Raw genomic sequence first — 19,623 nt, 5'->3', positions numbered from 1 at the left:
AGTGGTAGGCTTGATTACCAACAACGACGAGACGGCCTACAGGGAGGAGGTGAGGGCCCTCGGAGTGTGGTGTCAGGAAAATAACCTCACACTCAACGTCAACAAAACTAAGGAGATGATTGTGGACTTCAGGAAACAGCAGAGGGAACACCCCCCTATCCACATCGATGGAACAGTAGTGGAGAGGATATTAAGTTTTAAGTTCCTTGGCGTACACATCACAGACAAACTGAATTGGTCCACCCACACAGACAGCATCGTGAAGAAGGCGCAGCAGCACCTCTTCAACCTCAGGAGGCTGAAGAAATGTGGCTTGTCACCAAAAGCACTCACAAACTTCTACAGATGCACAATCGAGAGCATCCTGTCGGGCTGTATCACGCCTGGTACGGCAACTGCTCCGCCCACAACCGTAAGGCTCTCCAGAGGGTAGTGAGGTCTGCACAACGCATCACCGGGGGCAAACTACCTGACCTCCAGGACACCTACACCACCCGTTGTCACAGGAAGGCCATAAAGATCATCAAGGACAACAACCACCCGAGCCACTGCCTGTTCACCCCGCTATCATCCAGAAGGCGAGGTCAGTACAGGTGCATCAAAGCTGGGACCGAGAGACTGAAAAACAGCTTCTATCTCAAGGCAATCAGACTGTTAAACAGCCACCACTAACATTGAGTGGCTGCTGCCAACACACTGACTCAACTCCAGCCACTTTAATAATGGGAATTGATGGGAAATTATGTAAAATATATCACTAGCCACTTTAAACAATGCTACCTAATATAATGTTTACATACCCTACATTATTCATCTCATATGTATACGTATATACTGTACTCTATATCATCTACTGCATCCTTATGTAATACATCTATCACTAGCCACTTTAACTATGCCACTTTGTTTACATACTCATCTCATATGTATATACTGCACTCAATACCATCTACTGTATCTTGCCTATGCCGCTCTGTACCATCACTCATTCATATATCTTTATGTACATATTCTTTATCCCCTTACACTTGTGTCTATAAGGTAGTAGTTTTGGAATTGTTAGCTAGATTACTTGTTGGTTATTACTGCATTGTCGGAACTAGAAGCACAAGCATTTCGCTACACTCGCACTAACATCTGCTTACCATGGGTATGTGACAAATAAAATTTGATTTGATTTTGATTTGTTGACGCCAAAATGGCGGATATTCCTCTGGCTGTTTTGGGTTCTGAGCGCCGTTCTCAGATTATGCTTTTTCCGTAACGTTTTTTGAAATCTGACACAGTGGTTGCATAGAGGATACGTCCATCTTTAATTCTGTGAATAACACTCACCGGATGGTTTGGAATTAAAACATTACTGCACGTAACGTGCCAATGTAAACTGAGATTTCTGGATATAAATATGCACATTATCGAACAAAACATTCATGTATTGTGTAACATGATGTCCTATGAATGTCATCTGATGAAGATCATCAAAGGTTAGTGATTCATTTTAACTATATTTCTGCTTTTTGTGACACCTATCTTTGGCTGGAAAATGACTGTGTATGATTTTGTGACTTGACTCTGACCTAACATATGCTGTGCTTTCGCTGTAAAGCATTTTTGATATCGGACACGATGGGTAGATGAACAGGATGTTTATCTTTCATTTGCTATATTGGACTTGTTCATGTGTGAAAGTTACATATTTCAAAAAAATTGTGCGCTGCCTTGTCAGCAGAATGTTGTCGAGCCTGCCCTAGAAAGGTTAAGGTGTTGGAATTGTCCCCCAAAATTAAATGGTTTTCCATGGTCATCTTTAACAGAGAGGACAGTTGAACAGACAATGTCCACATCATACCCAAGTCATCAGGTTGGTGTGTTTACCTTGATGGCCTGTCCAAAGCAGCCTTTTCCCAGCACCTCTCCATGGATGAGGTCTGAGGGCCGGAAGATCCGGTGCATGCGACTGTTGGAGACGACCCGCAGTGACTCGGAGCGGTTAATGTCCTTCCTCTGAGAGAGAGGGGACGCTGCGTTACTGGAGCATGGAGACTTATCAATACTGTAGCTCCGTCTGGAGAGAGAGAGGGGGAGAGAGGGAGAGAGAGATAAAAGAAGGGAGTGAGAGGTGGAGAGAAGGAAAAAGAGAAAGATGGAACAGATGAATCAGTCTCACAGGATCACTGATGTGCATCCATACTGCCCTTCAGTGTTAAACGACGTTGCCAACCCTGTCACAAGGCATCAGTCTAGCATCTACTACAGTTATATACTGATTATGAAATTGGAGCGACAGCGTAACTGCAGTTAGACATTGCTCATCCATTTCACTGAAGAGCTGAAATAATGTAATATGTGTCCCACACATTTGCACCAATAACATGTAATTCATGTCAGTTAATTTTGTCCAAAATGTGTTTAGTACACGTTGAATGCTTTTGTTTATGCATACATTCATTTAGCTGAAGATTTTATATAAATCTGTATTTTGTCGCGTATTTCTTTCATTTTCTATCCTATTCATACTGTACTTGAAATAAACCAAAACACCATGTCTAAAACAGCATGTATTTGTGCGTCTGTAAATGGCACTGAGATTAGTCCTTACGTGATCATGCGTGAGCGCAGGTTATTGATGTCTGGGTGTGGGGGTTGGGTGATGGGGAGGATAGGGCTGGGACCGCCAGACAGAGGAGTGATCAGGGGTCCGTCCACCGTCTCCCCCTCTGAACCCCCCTGGTCGTGGGGGTCGTGCTCTATGGTCAGCTGGAGCAGACGACTGGTCTCCTGGATGAGCAGGTCAATCTGGTGGAGCGGAGGAAAAAGATTATCAGTTTAGCATTAGAATGTAACATAACATGTAGAATCTAGCATAGCATATAGCATAGCATGTAGCATGGCTAAGAGTGTTCATGTTTTGGTGGAGTGAATGAGATTGCCTCCTAGTGTCTGTCAACTCCATTTCTGTAGATTAAACATGAGTGAGGACTTAAACTTAGATCTTCTAACATCAAGCCTTGAATTTCATTAACATCTCACTAATATCAATGTCATTGATGTCTAACAGCAACACAGGTAGAAGAGATGTCAGTTGGTTACCTCATCGAGAGGAACGTTCCTGATGGGTGTTCCGTTGATCTCCAGGATCCGGTCTCCGACATGTATGGAGTTCTTCACATCTGGACTGATCAACTCAGAGTCCACCCTGGAGAAGGAATGAGAGAACAGCGATAAGCAGTTGGACACAGATTTAACCTCGATATCCATCTTTCTGCCATTACATTAGCCGAGTGGTTACATCATAAGTCTAGGAAGTATGACAGAGTGAGACTTTAGAAAATCTAACATGTACAGAATGATATACTGGTCAACTGGAAAGATAAAAGACCAGACTGCTTATATACTGCTAGATCCTTTCCATCCCTTTTGTTGTACAAGGACATGGGTATAGTATTTAATCTACACTGGATTTAAATAACAATGTCCTCACTTTCCCTAACTTCCATTCTGTGCTTTTCTCTGACTTCCATGTCTTCTGTTCATTCATCTCCAATCCTTCTGTTAGCCTCCCCATCCATTCCCTTCTCCCCCCCCTCCCCCAATCCATCCCTCCCTTGGTGTATATATTACATTTCTATTCCATTTTTAATTAAACCAGGAAATCCCAATAACATAAGGAATCATCTTTTCCCTCTCTCGCCCCCCCCCTCTTTCCCAATCCCTCCTTATCTCCACCCTCCCATTGCCTACCTACCCCCCCTCTCTCACCTTCCATTCCTCCTACCCCCCTCATCCTTCCTCTATACTCACTGTGACACCCTGACAGTGTGTTCAGGGCCGTAGCCGTTGGGACTGAGAGGGCTGAGAGGCTGGTCGATGGCGACCGAGATCCCTCTCCGCCCGTCTGTGGAGGCTGGGATGGACACCAGGGTCACCGTGTGGGGGATCCTGGAGCATGGTGAGTCTGACAGGGACACAGGCGTCACAATGGTCTGGTAGTAACAGTGGCCACTGTGGAGGGAGAAGGGGCAGAGACGCAGGGGAGGTCAGCATAGATAGAATAGACAAGTGTATGAATATCCGTAATGCTATATTAATACAGAAAAATAAGAATGCAAATGTAATTTGTTCTTATACACAATGGCATTTACGCATATTGTTTTGGATATATGCTACCATTAAAAAGTTTCGGGTCACTTAAAAATGACCTTGTTTTTGAAAGAAAAGCTCATTTTTACTCCATTAAAATAACATAAATTGGTCAGAAATACAGGGTAGACATTGTTAATGTTGTAAATGACTATTGTAGCTGGAAACGGCTGATTTTTAACGAGGACAAGTACATTAATGTCTAGTTTGAGAAAAAGACGCCTCAACAGGCAGCTTATAAATATATAATAATATATGCCATTTAGCAGACGCTTTTATCCAAAGCGACTTACATTCATGTGTGCATACATTCTACGTATGGGTGGTCCCGGGGATCGAACCCACTACCCTGGCGTTACAAGCGCCATGCTCTACCAACTGAGCTACAGAAGGACCAGCTTCATTAAATCGTACCCGCAAAACACCAGTCTCAACGTCAACAGTGAAGAGGCAACTCCGGGATGTTGGCCTTCTAGGCAGAGTTGCAAAGAAAAAGCCATATCTCAGACTGGCCAATAAAAATAAAATATTAAGATGGGCAAAAGAACAGACACTGGACAGATGATCTGCCTAGAAGGCCAGCATCCCTGAGTTGCCTCTTCACTGTAGACATTGAGATGGGGGTTTTGCGGGTACTATTTAATGAAGCTGCCAGTTGAGGACTTGTGAGGCGTCTGTTTCTCAAACTAGACACTAATGTACTTGTCCTCTTGATTAGTTGTGCACCGGGGCCTCCCGCTCCTCTTTCAATTCTGGTTAGAACCAGTTTGCGCTGTTCTGTGACGGGAGTAGTACACAGCGTTGTACGAGATCTTCAGTTTCTTGGCAATTTCTCACATGGAATAGCCTTAATTTCTCAGTACAATAATAAACTGACGAGTTTCAGAAGAAAGGTCTTTGTTTCTGGCCATTTTGAGCCTGTAATCATACCCACAAATGCTGATGCTCCAGATACTCAACTAGTCTAAAAAAAAGGCACATTTTATTGCTTCTTTAATCAGAACAGTTTTCAGCTGTGCAAACATAATTGCAAAGGGGTTTTCTAATAATCAATTAGCCTTTTAAAATAATAAACTTGCATTAGCTAACACAGCATGCCATTGGAACACAGGAGTGATGGTTGGGCCTCTGTATACCTATGTAGATATTAAAAATCAGCCATTTCAGGGACCTCCCGGGTGGCGCAGTGGTCTAAAGGCACTGCATCGCACCAGAGACTCTGGGTTAGAGCCCAGGCTCTGTCGCATCCGGCCGCGACCGGGAAGTCCATGAGGCGACGCACAAGGGAGGGTTTGGCCAGTAGGGATATCCTTGTCTCATCGCGCACTGGCGACTCCTGTGGTGGGGCGGGCGTAGTGCACACTGACTAGGTCGCTAGGTGTACGGTGTTGGTGCGGCTGGCCTTGGTGCGGCTGGCTTCCGGGTTGGATGCGCACTGTGTTAAGAAGCAGTGCGGCTTGGTTGGGTTGTGTTTTGGAGGACACATGGCTCTCGACCTTGGTCTCTCCCGAGCCCGTACGGGAGTTGTAGCGATGAGACAAGACAGTAACTACTAATAATTGGATACCACAAAAAGGGGGTATAAAAATAAATAATAAAATCAGCCGTTTCCAGCTACAATAGTCATTTACAACATAACATACAACATACATATAACACTATATTTCTGACCAATTTGATGTTATTTTATATGGACAGAGAAATGTGCTTTTCTTTCAAAAACAAGGACATTTCTAAGTGACCCCAAACTTTTGAACAGTAATGTAAGTGATCATTTACATTTCTGTGAGCATCACCTGAATGAAATAATATTCTAACATTGTGCCAGAATGTCAGACGGCAGAATAATGATCTAGTCAACCTCCCATCACACACACACTAACACTTCCATTCAGAGCTCACAGGACAATGACTGCTTGCATTTCAACATCCCTTCCTCCCTCCTCGTGTCAGGGTGTGTGTGTGTGTGTGTGTGTGTGTGTGTGTGTGTGTCATACAGTACCCCCTTCCTCCCTCATCGTGTCAGGGTGTGTGTGTGTGTCTGTCATACAGTACCCCCTTCCTCCCTCCTCGTGTCAGGGTGTGTGTGTGTGTCTTACCCCCCTTCCTCCCTCCTCGTGTCAGGGTGTGTGTGTGTGTGTGTGTGTCTTACCCCCCTTCCTCCCTCCTCGTGTCAGGGTGTGTGTGTGTGTTTGTGTGTGTGTCATACAGTACCCCCTTCCTCCCTCCTCGTGTAAGGGTGTGTGTGTGTCATACAGTACCCCCTTCCCCCCCTCCTCGTGTCAGGGTGTGTGTGTCATACAGTACCCCCTTCCTCCCTCCTCGTGTCAGGGTGTGTGTGTGTCATACAGTACCCCCTTCCTCCCTCCTCGTGTCAGGGTGTGTGTGTGTGTGTGTGTGTGTGTGTGTGTGTGTGTGTGTGTGTGTGTGTGTGTGTGTGTGTGTGTGTGTGTGTGTGTGTGTGTGTGTGTGTGTGTGTGTGTGTGTGTGTGTGTGTGATACAGTACCCCCTTCCTCCCTCCTCGTATCAGGGTGTGTGTGTGTGTGTGTGTGTGTGTCATACAGTACCCCCTTCCTCCCTCCTCGTATCAGGGTGTGTGTGTGTGTGCCATACAGTACCCCCTTCCTCCCCCTCATCGTGTCAGGGTGTGTGTCATACAGTACCCCCTTCCTTACTTCATGTCCGTTGCTTCTCTATCCACCACTTCCGTTATTTCCACATTTCTATTTCTGCTTTGGGCTGCAGTGGCCAGGCTGCACAGCACTGGTATTACTGTAATAATGTTATGAACAAATTATAACCTCTCGTCTCCAAGACAAATAATGACCTTCCCTGGAGTCTGCTGAATCTCTACACCCTACTCCCTATTAGCACTGACTGAAATATATGAGGATCATTTTATAAATAAAGTTGTATGATCACTACAATGTACCAGTATAGTTTGGACCTCTCCACCAGTGCGTAGGTGTCTCCATCTCCGATGAAGGCTCTGCAGTTCAGACAGGTGAAGCATTCTGGGTGGTACTTCTGTTCCCCTGCGACCTGGAGGGCACACGCAGAGGGAGGGTCAGGGTAGGATTACTAGGTAGGGTTAAGAGTCAGCTAAACAACTTCTTTTCATCTTTTTATTCCACCTTTATTTCAGCAGGCCGGTCAATTGCAAATCAAATTATTCTCTTGCAATGACTACCTGTCTGACCGAGTTGGAAAAGCAAGGCAAAGAGAAATCTACAAAACAACACAATGACAGGTCAAACATTAAACAAAGCAAAGAGAATGTACTACAAGTCTACTACATGTTCACTATTTGTTCAGGTCAGTAGATGCATCACATCGCAATAACAGCAACAAATGGAGAAACAAACTAGGGCAGATGCAGGTTAACCAGTGCAAGGAGGGCTAGATTGCTGTGGCTGATATCAGCGTTATTAGCTTCAGGCTGGTTTCTATCTAGCTCAATCCAATCACTGGCAGAAGCAGGTAGCTGAGAATTGAATTGCGGCTCAAAACAGCAGAACCAGTTAAATTACCGACCACGATTAGATTTGTAAACAAACAGATACTACAATCACACAGGCTCAACATAGTAACCAGGCAAATTGGTCTAAATGGTGCCACTTAAGAAAGCTTTTGGCAAAAGGTTTTCCTTATAGCTCACGATATGTATGGTAATTTACTGAAGGATGGGCCTGACTTACACATGGAATGCTAATCTATACATAGAACCCACCCAGGTATAATTACCTTAAATGCAAATGGGAAACATTCCTGGTTGGATAGGGCTAATCAGGGCTTTACCTGGTGACCTTGTAGCTCCTCAAAGACAGGTTGAAGATCTGATTAGACCTCTTCCCCCACCCCTCTCTAGATCCCTCCCTCTTCTCTCTCTCTTACCCATTTCCTTCTCTCTCCCGCTCTCTTTCTCTCTCATCTTCTGCACTGATCAGCAGAGGGTTGGGCTTGAGGTGGGTGTGGTAGGCACTCTAGAGCTGCAATGATCTGCAATTCAAATTTCACTGAAGGGGAGTTTTCAGGGATGTGAGAGATGGGGGGACTACTGAACAAAGAAGAGTAATCTATGAAATATGAGAATAAAGAGAAAAAAATGACTGTGCTTATGACCCCCCCCATCTCGAGGCTTCCACTGCTGCAAGCCTCATAAAAAAAGTGTGGCACTAGCAACTTCCTTTAAGAGTGGCACAGTGCTCTTAAATGGTCGATAATATAGATACCAACAACAAAAATACAGCCCTGTCTGCTGCCCCCCCCCCAGGGAGCATTCCCATGGAAACCAGAGAACCCACACAGAGAGTACCCTCGGGCTGCTTGGAGGAAGTCAATGGAACACATTAAGGAATTAATCAATAATAAGTCATTAACATGAGCGGCTCATCCCAGCCACAGGAAAAGCTGTCTGACTCTGAGCATCTACTGATACAGAAAGGAATGGAGAGAGAGTGAGAATAAAAAAGAAAGGGAGAAATGGGTTGACTCCATGATCTATGTTTGCACCTTTTTAACCTGGATTGTTCATGTTAACAACAGAGCAGAGAGACTCAGAGAGCGAATGAGAAGAGAGAAGGTAATGACTGTGTAATTGGCTTCAATTTGAGCTCTGGAACAGACAGAACATGAAATGAGTTGGTCAAGAAAAGCAGCCTCAATGGCTTGGTGAGTCACAGTCATTGTGTTTTGGAGTGGAGTAGGGAGAGTAAAACAATGGCTGACATCTTTATGTCAGTTAGGATCACAGTACGTGTAAACACCACATCACAGAGACTCGGAGGGAGATGAGATTATAATTATAGATACATTAGAGCGTGTGCCCGCATTGAGAATGAAGTACAACAAATTAGGAAAGATAGGGGTCAAAATGTCTTCTATAGAATAAAGTCAAATAGTAGAATATGCATGTGAGCGTGAGTGAGTGAGTGAGTGTGTGCGCGCCTGTACAGCAAATTGGCCAGTGTTACCTAGTGTTGATTATTGGGGCGGCAGGGTAGCCTAGTGGTTAGAGCGTTGGACTAGTAACCGAAAGGTTTCAAGTTCAAAATCCCCGAGCTGACAAGGTACAAATCAGTCGTTCTGCTCCTGAACAGGCAGTTAACCCACTGTTCCTAGGCAGTCATTGAAAATAAGAATTTGTTCTTAACTGACTTGCCTAGTTAAATAAAGGTAAAATAAAAAATAATTCAGTGTAATATTTCTAGTGGGGATTCTGGTGTTAAATGAACTCTGTAAGTGAACCCCCGTGTTGGTGTTAATAACCCGTGTTAAACCAAAACCAAAACCACACCCATCATTATAATATTTCCCAGCATGCTCTACTGCAGGTTGATTTTTAGAATTGTTTGTTTCAATATCTATGTTTTTGCATGTACACTGACTGATTGATTAATTAATATTATGCTACTCAAATATAAATAACATACATTTTTCTAAACTACTCCAATCTGTTACTTTGTTGCACCAGTTATTGAAATGGTTGATCCAGTTTAGATGGTTTAGGTAGTCCATATCTTAATCTTCCCAACCCGGCAGTCAGTCTGAATGCAGGTTGCGACTGAATAAAAATGTAAAATGTTGGATAACCCCACTCTGGTTAGATTCCAATAGGAATTACACATCACTTTGCTAGCCAAAATAATGTGACTTGCAGGCCTGAAAATCAAGAGTTTCAGGCCACTCAATGTTTAGGGTAAAACTAGGCCTTCAAAATAAGGTCTTATTAAATACTTGTTGTATTGTGTTAAAAAATACATTTTTAATGATAAAATATTTGCTTAAGATCTCACTTCATGAAGGTTTCAGGACTGAAAATGGATGAAATCAACAACCATGTCTTTGTCATTAACAAATACAGTAATGGGTGTTAACGCTACAATTCACTTGAAATGCATTCTGGGTAATATGCAAATAAGGCTTTACACTAAGCAGTGTGTTAATTTAACACTGAAAAGTGTGGACCCGTATAGACACTTGACCAGTGTTAAATGTAACACTGTCAGTGTTGATTTAACACTGTAGACTATGTTCTGTGTGTGTGTGTGTGTGCATAATGTGCGTGAGTGGGTGTGTGTGCGTGTGTGTGTGTGGCAGGCAGTGGCCAGTCTCAGGTGTGAGCCCCCGTGGGGAGGAGAAGAAGGACAGCTGGATGGAGAGGAAGAGACAGTGTGATGCCTGTCCCACTGACACTGTGGCTGCTGCCATTTGTCGACCCCCGCCCCCTCCTTTCCTACACACTCCACCCCACACACTCTTCTCTCCAACCACATCTGACAACTGACAGCTGCTGCTGCACACGCACAAAGAAAAGACTCCTACATCAAAAGCCTGAGGGACAGAGCAGAGCAAGTGAGAGAGAGAGGAAAAGGGAGAGGAAGAAAGAAAAGATAGAGAAGCTAACAATAACCCTGTACATCTCTCATAGGTGGAACGTTCTATTACCTTTGTCTCACTGATAATTGAGCTAGTTCACAATAACTCAGAAGTAAACTATGTAGCATGAGAAACCTGCCAAAAAGTTTGTTAAAAAGCTTCAATTTACAATGAGTGGGGATAACTTACAGAATATACTGTAACTACCCACAGCTGGTCTCTCCCTCTCTCTCTCTCTTTCCCTCTCTCTCTCATTCCCTCTTTCCCTCTTTCTCTCTCTCTCTCTCTCTCTCTCTGTATGTAAGAGAGCAGTGTAGCTTGGTCATGTGGCGCACACAGGACCACTGTCCACAACAATCCAAATCATCAGCACGTTTCCTTTGGGAAGAGTGAGGTCGCCATGGAGAAGCATCTGGAAACAGTGTGTTACCATGGTGAGCTGGAGGGAGGCGGTCACATATTAAGCATGATCCTATAATGAACAATGACTGCACCAGCTGGGGACTTGTGATGAAGATACAAAGGTGAGAAATGCAATTCATCTGGAAATAGAAAGCAGGAAGTTGCCTGGAACTACTCATGTGTACAACCAGGCAAATCTTTAAAATTGGCTTTGTCCAATAACTCATCTCCACTTCCTAAACTGTAAACCAAATCATTGCAAATCAATTTAATTTCTTTGATGGCTTTCCCAAAGCACAAGTGATAATGCAAATGAGTTCACAAGAATGAGGAAATGTCCTTGGTGATACTATGATGACACAGCCATTCAAAGGGTTGTCATTTCAGTACTTAAATGTGTCAAAGTTTCAACTTTAAGGGTTTGACGACCCAAACATTACGATGATAAGTTGGGAGGCTAATCCATTTAGTGGTGTGTGTGTGTGTGTGTCTGTTTTTAGACAGCCTGTGGAATGTGTATGGCCCCTGTTGGACCAATCAGAGGTATTTATGACCCTCTGGTTTCACAATGACACTCAGGTTCTCTAGTGTAAACAACAGATGAGGGGGAGGGAGGGAGGGAGGGAGGAGAGGGGGGGTAGGGAAGTTAGGGAGTCTCCATATTGAGACAATTTCTGTTCACAAAACTATTGCATCACTTTCATTTTTGTTTTAGGATTAATCATAAAAAGTTTAGTCCAACCATGTAAACTAGGTGAATTGGAGCCAATGCTACAGTATATTCTAATATCCATACTAGCATTCCACTTAGAATGCTTGCCCATTGACCACTACATTGCTTATTAGTGTGGTGGATATTGGAACTTTAGCCGGTTGTTCACTTATGTTTCCTGTATGGACTTCCAGTTATACTGATGCATTGTGGACCTGTGGAGGGTCTTGCCGATATAGTGATATGGATAATGTGAGGAGAGTAATGGGGACTATAAAACACTAGCAACATAAGGTATGCCCCTTACGTCAGTTAGCCTGATGTAAACACTACACCATGCACGCACACAGTCACACGCATGCACACGTTGTCATTTAAACTGATATTAGCACACACTGCCATGACTTCACTAACCCATCCCAGGCAGGATAAATCTATTACAATTACCTAATCCTAACACACCATGATGTGATGCAGAGCTGGTACAGAGGGGATCCGGTTGGTGTAACTAACCACATTATGACCTGGAGATGATTAGTTATTCCAGTGACCTATTGAGGTTCAATGGAACTGCTGCAATAGTAAAGCTCAGGGCTTCTCAACCTTTTCTGTTTTTGAGGCCTTCTGAGACTGACAAGTACACATAAAACCAATAAACCACCAGCAAGAATTCACACAAGAACTATGACAGAAACCAAGTACTTTCATGCTACACAAGGTGATGTTGACATCAGGAATTGGTTACATCAGCAGCACATTCAGCAGGTAACAGATACTCCCGATACCCCCATGAAAGTGAATTCTAGGTCAAATTCCAGAAAAGCTCAATGGGGGATTCCAAATTCCAAAGCCATTTGGACCATGCATGTTGAGGTGCTGGAGGATCAGTCAAATCTCCATATAACAGATGGATAGAACGTCTATAATATAGAATCCTGCATTTAAATCAATTCATCAAGCAATGAAATTTGGCTTTTCAATTTCCAAACCAAAACCTAAACTGTAGAAAGAAGAGAAGTGGAGCATGTCCTGGATCTTGAGTAGAAAAAGGACATCACCTCTATCTTATCCACACTCTCAGAAAAAAAGGTTCCAAAAGTGTTCTTTGGCTGTCCCCATAGGAGAACCCTTTTAGGTTCCAGGTGAAACCCTTTTTGGTTTCAGGTAGAACCCTTTTTGGTTTCATGTAGAACCATGTGTAGAAAGGGTTCTACCTGGAACCAAAAAGGGTTCTTCAAGTGGTTCGCCTATGGGGACTTAAAGGTTCTAGATGGCACATTGTTTCCCCTAAGAGTTCGGCAGCTCCAATCACCAGTTGGCTTCCCTCCTGTTCACTGCCTTCCTTCCTACTTAGATCTCATTTGGCAACACAGGCTTTCATTTTGTTTCTGACTCAGACACATTTAGAAAGAATAAACTGGGTAAATATGATTAGACCAGACCAAGTGGCAGAAACAGCACCCAGCAACCCCAAACACGGCTTGGATTCATGCCTATTCAGTGGAAAACCCCTGTTTACCACTTAGCAAACAGCATGTTACGGCCATCCTGTAGCATCAACAGCATGTTACGGCCATCCTGTAGCATCAACAGTATGTTACGGCCATCCTGTAGCATCTACAGCATGTTACGGCCATCCTGTAGCATCTACAGCATGTTACGGCCATCCTGTAGCATCTACAGCATGTTACGGCCATCCTGTAGCATCTACAGCATGTTACGGCCATCCTGTAGCATCTACAGCATGTTACGGCCATCCTGTAGCATCTACAGCATGTTACGGCCATCCTGTAGCATCTACAGCATGTTACGGCCATCCTGTAGCATCTACAGCATGTTACGGCCATCCTGTAGCATCTACAGCATGTTACGGCCATCCTGTAGCATCAACAGCATGTTACGGCCATCCTGTAGCATCAACAGTATGTTACGGCCATCCTGTAGCATCAACAGTATGTTACGGCCATCCTGTAGCATCTACAGTATGTTACGGCCATCCTGTAGCATCTACAGTATGTTACGGCCATCCTGTAGCATCTACAGCATGTTACGGCCATCCTGTAGCATCTACAGCATGTTACGGCCATCCTGTAGCATCTACAGCATGTTACGGCCATCCTGTAGCATCTACAGCATGTTACGGCCATCCTGTAGCATCTACAGCATGTTACGGCCATCCTGTAGCATCAACAGCATGTTACGGCCATCCTGTAGCATCAACAGTATGTTACGGCCATCCTGTAGCATCAACAGCATGTTACGGCCATCCTGTAGCATCAACAACATGTTAAGGCCATCCTGTAGCATCAATAGCATCATGATGAGCCACAACTGCTTTAGGGCTGCTGTTAATGAAATCAACATGATACTTCATGGTCAGTCGATGAAGCTTTGAGTTCCATCTGACAGATAGGTGGACATCCGGTAGAGGCTCAGAGAAACCACTGTACATGTGTGTGGTTGCGTATACATGGGCCTGTGTGTTTATATTGTGCATATGTACAGTGCAGGCTGCAGTCATCTCAGCTCTACAATCAATCTTTAACAAGCCTAGTCTACTGTAGCTGGGGCTCAAAGTATGCTTTATCTAGGGCAGGACATACTCTAAATATAGACCATGTGACTGCCTAGGTTCATTTCTATTTCATGAAACAAAAATTATTAAATAAAAAATGTATATGTCATGGACCCAGTTTCTTAGAGATCATTGCAACCATTTCAACATGAACATAAACATCTCTTAACAAGATCATTTTAGGGACGATACAATATCAATATTGATGTTCTATTTTCTACTTAAAACATGCAATAGAGAGAGAGATGGAGACCTAAAACACAAACACAGCAGAATCAAGCCTGCTTACTCAACACAAGCCACTTGAGACAGCCCGACTGCCACCCCGCCAATTAACCGGCTGAAGCTAGCCAAGCCCTTTCACTCCATCACAGTCTACATAGGGAAAGCCATCTTACCTTTCTGTCCCTTTTCCACAGCTTGAGACAGCAAAATCCCCAGAAAAATAAATCTGACACCATGACAGCCTCCCTGCTGCTGCTTTCCTATACAGTGCACTCTACTCCCGGCAAGACTAGTTCATTCTGGTGAGCCCACACTGCTGTCACAACAACACAGAGGCAGAGGCCAAATGAGAGAGAGAGAAAAGGATGAGGCAGAGAGCGAGAGAGAAAGAGAGGAGCTGTCCACGCCTTTGCCACTGAGCTCATATCTGAAACGATGTCACAGGCTGCTCATTCCCCTCCCTCCCTCGTTGCCCCTCTCTCTCACTCACTCTAACAAGCGGCAGCCGCTCTCTCTCTTTGTTTCTATGACCTCATCGTTTCCTGCCTGGTCCAGCCCACCCATGCGCCTGCTGGCTGTGTCTCCTCTCTGATGTCTTCAGAAAATACCCCACTCTTATATTTCTCCCTCTTTCTTCCCCCATCCCCCTTTCCCGAGTCCCCCCTATTCCAAACCTCCTCTAGCTCAGTCACAGCTGACAGGCGATCATATTTAATACTCTGTCGGAAATGTCAAATAAAAAAAGGGGGCCAGCCAAAGCCCTCACGCAACACCACCATGTCTTCTAACATTACTTGCATTAAAGGGCTTACTGTACTAGTGGGGAGGATGACAGACTGATTATACAAATGTAGGATCTTAATTTGAGCCAGTTTGCTACAGCGGGAAAATAATCCTGCAGCAACAGGAAATGTGAATTATTATGTGGAGTATAATTCATGGACATTTTATTAGGGGTTGGTACATTTTACATAAGGGAAAATCAAGTCAAATTTCAGTGGAAATTACAAAATTCCGAAGCCTTTTTAAACCTCAAATAAACTACATGAACATTAACATTTCCTGGGTGATCAAATTAATATCCTACATCTGTAAAAGCACATATTGGAAGATTAGAACACAAACATACGTTTTAAAACCTAAACGCAATCTACTATACAAACCACCTGGAACATCAAACACCTAAGAGGAAGATTACCATAATGAGGTAATAAAACCTTATATTTGGGGTTATGATAGGGTAAGACAGTTGTACTAAGCTCATGAGGCTGTTATACATTTTTTGTTCTTCAAGAATCAAATGGGTAACTTACAGGTAACTGCCAACATAAAGGAACTCTATTGGCAGTTACATGTATATCATTCTTTGAAATGGCCATTGTAAATATCCCAGATTGTGCCTTTAAGAACACAGTAATGGTTAATATTCTCTACTCTTTAAATGTAAAACATGAAGCAGAGGAACACCAAATCATCACCACATCACACCATAACATGATAACATGATAACTTGCTGAACACAGTGACCATTGTGGAGTGCCAGACCAGGCCAGGGCGTGGCGGTGGTGTGTTTACATGTTATTTAGGGAACTGTAGCATCAGTGATCCTGTCCAGGTGCTACAGTCACAGACAGACAGCGATCTTGGTTTCAGGCTGGATGACGGTCCCTGCTGTCCCATTTGTTTGCTCACTCTATTATGTCTCTAGCTCTCTCCTTCTCTTACTCACCTTTTCTCTCTGTGTCAGACTTTCCCTCACCTCAGTCCATCGCTCGCCCCCCTTCCTCTATCCCCCCACTCTCTTATACCAGCTGCTGCCTGGGGCCATCTGACTCGGCAGATGTTAATAGAGAAAGGCCGGGGCATCTGCAGTGTCTGATGGACCTCCCATCAAAAACACACACAATCGATTGAGGATGTGTCTGAAATGGCACATATGGGCCCCGGTCAAATGTAGTGCCCTAACAGGGCTCCATTTCAGACTCAGTCTAATGCAGCCTGAGTGCTTCAGAGCATCCCAGCCAACCACCCAAAAGGTGACAGGACGGATAACTGGTCCATTGAACAGTCACATCACCTACATGTAACCAGGCGGTCACAACCAGACAGCCAAATCTAATAAGGCATCTAGGCTAAAACTGTTATGAAGCTTTATTGTCTATATCTGAAAGGCCTGGTAGAGAGGCTAATTCTTACCATGGAGTAAAAAGGTTACTACCCAACTGATTGACTCATTCAAAGAAGTATCCATACTAACCCAAACCAGACAATTTAAATATAAATACCAAATGGATAAAGCAGTCTGAAAACCACTGGTAGTCATGTTTTTTCATAGAATCCGTTCCTTCCTCTCTGCACTGCGACAGCCTAAGGAGTGACAAAAAGTGTTTACTTCTTTTTTTAAAAACTTAAACACTACAGAGAGCCTTGTGTCTTCAGGAGGGAAGACAGGCAGACGTCGATGATGGACGAGACAAGCGCTGGACAATGTTTTTGATGCTCTCCTTCAAAATGTAGCTTTGTGGAGGACTAAAATGTAGCTGTTTGAAGCTAACAAAGACAACCCACTGAGACCAGTCACATAACAAACCATGTTTGGGAAATTTCACTAGTAGGGGAAGAAAAAAAATCCATGGAGGTGGTTTTTTAAATGAAGTTGTTTGAAACAGGTTCTCTACTGGGGAGGAATGTGAATGTGTCACGACACATAAGATCATTGGAAAACCCCAATAAAAAGCTAAGAATATTGAATCTGAAAAGGTACTAAAATGTCAAATGATGGCCGTCTCATTGAAGACGCTCATCAGTGTCAGACCAGGTTGAAGTTCCTATTGTTATGCGTGGATACGCAAAGATCTCTCCATTCTATGGTGTGGGATGGAAAATGTTGACAAAGTCATTGTAGGCAGGCAAACAAGACAAGGCAGGGAGGTCATGGTAAGTCAATTCCATCTCACTATAACCTTACACTTCCTTCCTGCTAAGCCCCCTTTCTGTATTTCACACACACTCCTGCTACCACTGTTGCTCAACCTCTATGTTGACATGCTGAAACCCTTACAGTAACTCTAGCCTACTTTCCAACAAACCCCAGGCATATCTGATCAAACACAAACAAAACAACTTCCACCCAAACTTCAGAATATGATACTTTTGTTCACTGACTATTGCTCAATCACCATGGTCACAAACTGAACATCTTACAGTCTTAATGTCTGAAAGTGAGTGTCTTTCCCAACAGATACTCAAGGCTAAATCAGACCATAGAGATTATTATGAGACACTTAGAAAACAACATTACTCCCACCTAAACAATGTGCTGTCACACCAATGGCAGTTATAAGATGTTGCTAAACTGGGATTGTCTGTGAAAGGGAGGGACATTTCATGTACTGTAAAGTATCTTGAAAATATTTCCCAATATCCATCCACTGATAACAATAGTGAAATGATCCTGGCCTTCAAATGTATTATTAACCACCAAAGGGAGTTAATTATCTTGGAGTTGTGGTTGTCATGCCTGCCTTGGGGTCATGAATACCCCATTAGAATACCTGCAGGGGCATAGCCTGCCTACTCCCACTGGACACTGCAACACTATACCAGAGCGGAAGGAATTAAACTAAGCTGTTTGAGAAATTGATCATTTCTCAATTATCCATTCTGAGGCTCTAGACTCATCGAAGGCAGAGGCACAGTGACATGGTGAGAAATGTCTCTATACATGTCGTTCTCTTCTCCTACCCAAACGACCTAATCAATTTAACATTTCAATCAGCAGGCAGACTGTGAGTCATACCCACATTGCATCACACTATTTTAGTGTGCATCTATGTCCCAGCTCCAACAACAAAAACACTACCCTCTTTCAGAGGATGCATTTTGTGGGCTGAAGAAAAATGCAGTCTGCCCGGTTTCGCTGGCCGGATGCCAAGGGTGGGCAGTGTGGGTTTGGACTGCATCACGCCACACGTCCAGAGTGCAGGGGATGAAAATAAGCAGAGGAAATTTACCTTGTCTGCCATTCAGTTCAGTTGGTCAGTCCGTCCGTCTATAACACCATTGGTCTGACATCTTTGGGTAAAAGTGATTGCCTGACCGTCTTGGTTGAACTGAACCGCGGTCAGACGTCAATCAATAGCTGTAATAGCCGTCAATTTGCACTGTAATGGGAATGTGACTGATACATCTGGCCCTGTAGAGGGCTAGGTAAATGGGTAACGAGTAGCAGGGCAGGGTGAGCGCTAGCTGCCATCTCTGATTCACTTTGGACTCTGCTGGCCTCCACTGGGTGGGTGGTTCATTACTGACCTTGCACTGCAGAGGGCTGAGTGTAATGACACACATACTTGCACGGACACATAGATACACGGACGCATCCAACTTAACCCATATATTTATATGTACAGTGCCTTGCGAAAGTATTCGGCCCCCTTGAACTTTGCGACCTTTTGCCACATTTCAGGCTTCAAACAAAGATATAAAACTGTATTTTTTTGTGAAGAATCAACAACAAGTGGGACACAATCATGAAGTGGAACGACATTTATTGGATATTTCAAACTTTTTTAACAAATCAAAAACTGAAAAATTGGGCGTGCAAAATTATTCAGGCCCCTTAAGTTAATACTTTGTAGCGCCACCTTTTGCTGCGATTACAGCTGTAAGTCGCTTGGGGTATGTCTCTATCAGTTTTGCACATCGAGAGACTGACATTTTTTCCCATTCCTCCTTGCAAAACAGCTCGAGCTCAGTGAGGTTGGATGGAGAGCATTTGTGAACAGCAGTTTTCAATTCTTTCCACAGATTCTCAATTGGATTCAGGTCTGGACTTTGACATTCTAACACCTGGATATGTTTATTTTTTAACCATTCCATTGTAGATTTTGCTTTATGTTTTGGATCATTGTCTTGTTGGAAGACAAATCTCCATCCCAGTCTCAGGTCTTTTGCAGACTCCATCAGGTTTTCTTCCAGAATGGTCCTGTATTTGGCTCCATCCATCTTCCCATCAATTTTAACCATCTTCCCTGTCCCTGCTGAAGAAAAGCAGGGCCAAACCATGATGCTGCCACCACCATGTTTGACAGTGGGGATGGTGTGTTCAGGGTGATGAGCTGTGTTGCTTTTACGCCAAACATAACATTTTGCATTGTTGACAAAAAGTTCAATTTTGGTTTCATCTGACCA

At 43.7% G+C, this 19,623-nt stretch overlaps 1 protein-coding gene across 6 annotated transcripts in view; it reads right to left on the bottom strand.

Moving 5' to 3' along the window:
• LOC118370706 (LIM domain kinase 1) overlaps positions 1–19,623 on the bottom strand; it is a 72,594-nt gene that overhangs the window by 16,367 nt on the left and 36,604 nt on the right. For 5 of the 6 annotated variants that reach the window (XM_035755823.2, XM_052521226.1, XM_035755902.2 and 2 more), the window contains 5 exons: positions 7,074–7,183; positions 3,802–4,002; positions 3,091–3,196; positions 2,600–2,796; positions 1,876–2,065 (listed from right to left, as the gene is read on the bottom strand). In XM_035755823.2, coding sequence (XP_035611716.1) covers positions 1,876–2,065; positions 2,600–2,796; positions 3,091–3,196; positions 3,802–4,002; positions 7,074–7,183 — 804 coding nt within the window. Of the gene's footprint in view, positions 1–1,875; positions 2,066–2,599; positions 2,797–3,090; positions 3,197–3,801; positions 4,003–7,073; positions 7,184–14,606; positions 14,845–19,623 lie in introns of those variants that run through there. The other variant, XM_035756143.2, reaches the window with a different exon arrangement.

The sequence above is a fragment of the Oncorhynchus keta genome, chromosome 1, assembly GCF_023373465.1.
Source record: "Oncorhynchus keta strain PuntledgeMale-10-30-2019 chromosome 1, Oket_V2, whole genome shotgun sequence".
Lineage (NCBI taxonomy): Eukaryota > Metazoa > Chordata > Actinopteri > Salmoniformes > Salmonidae > Oncorhynchus > Oncorhynchus keta.
This window is presented reverse-complemented; position numbering and strand designations above follow the sequence as displayed.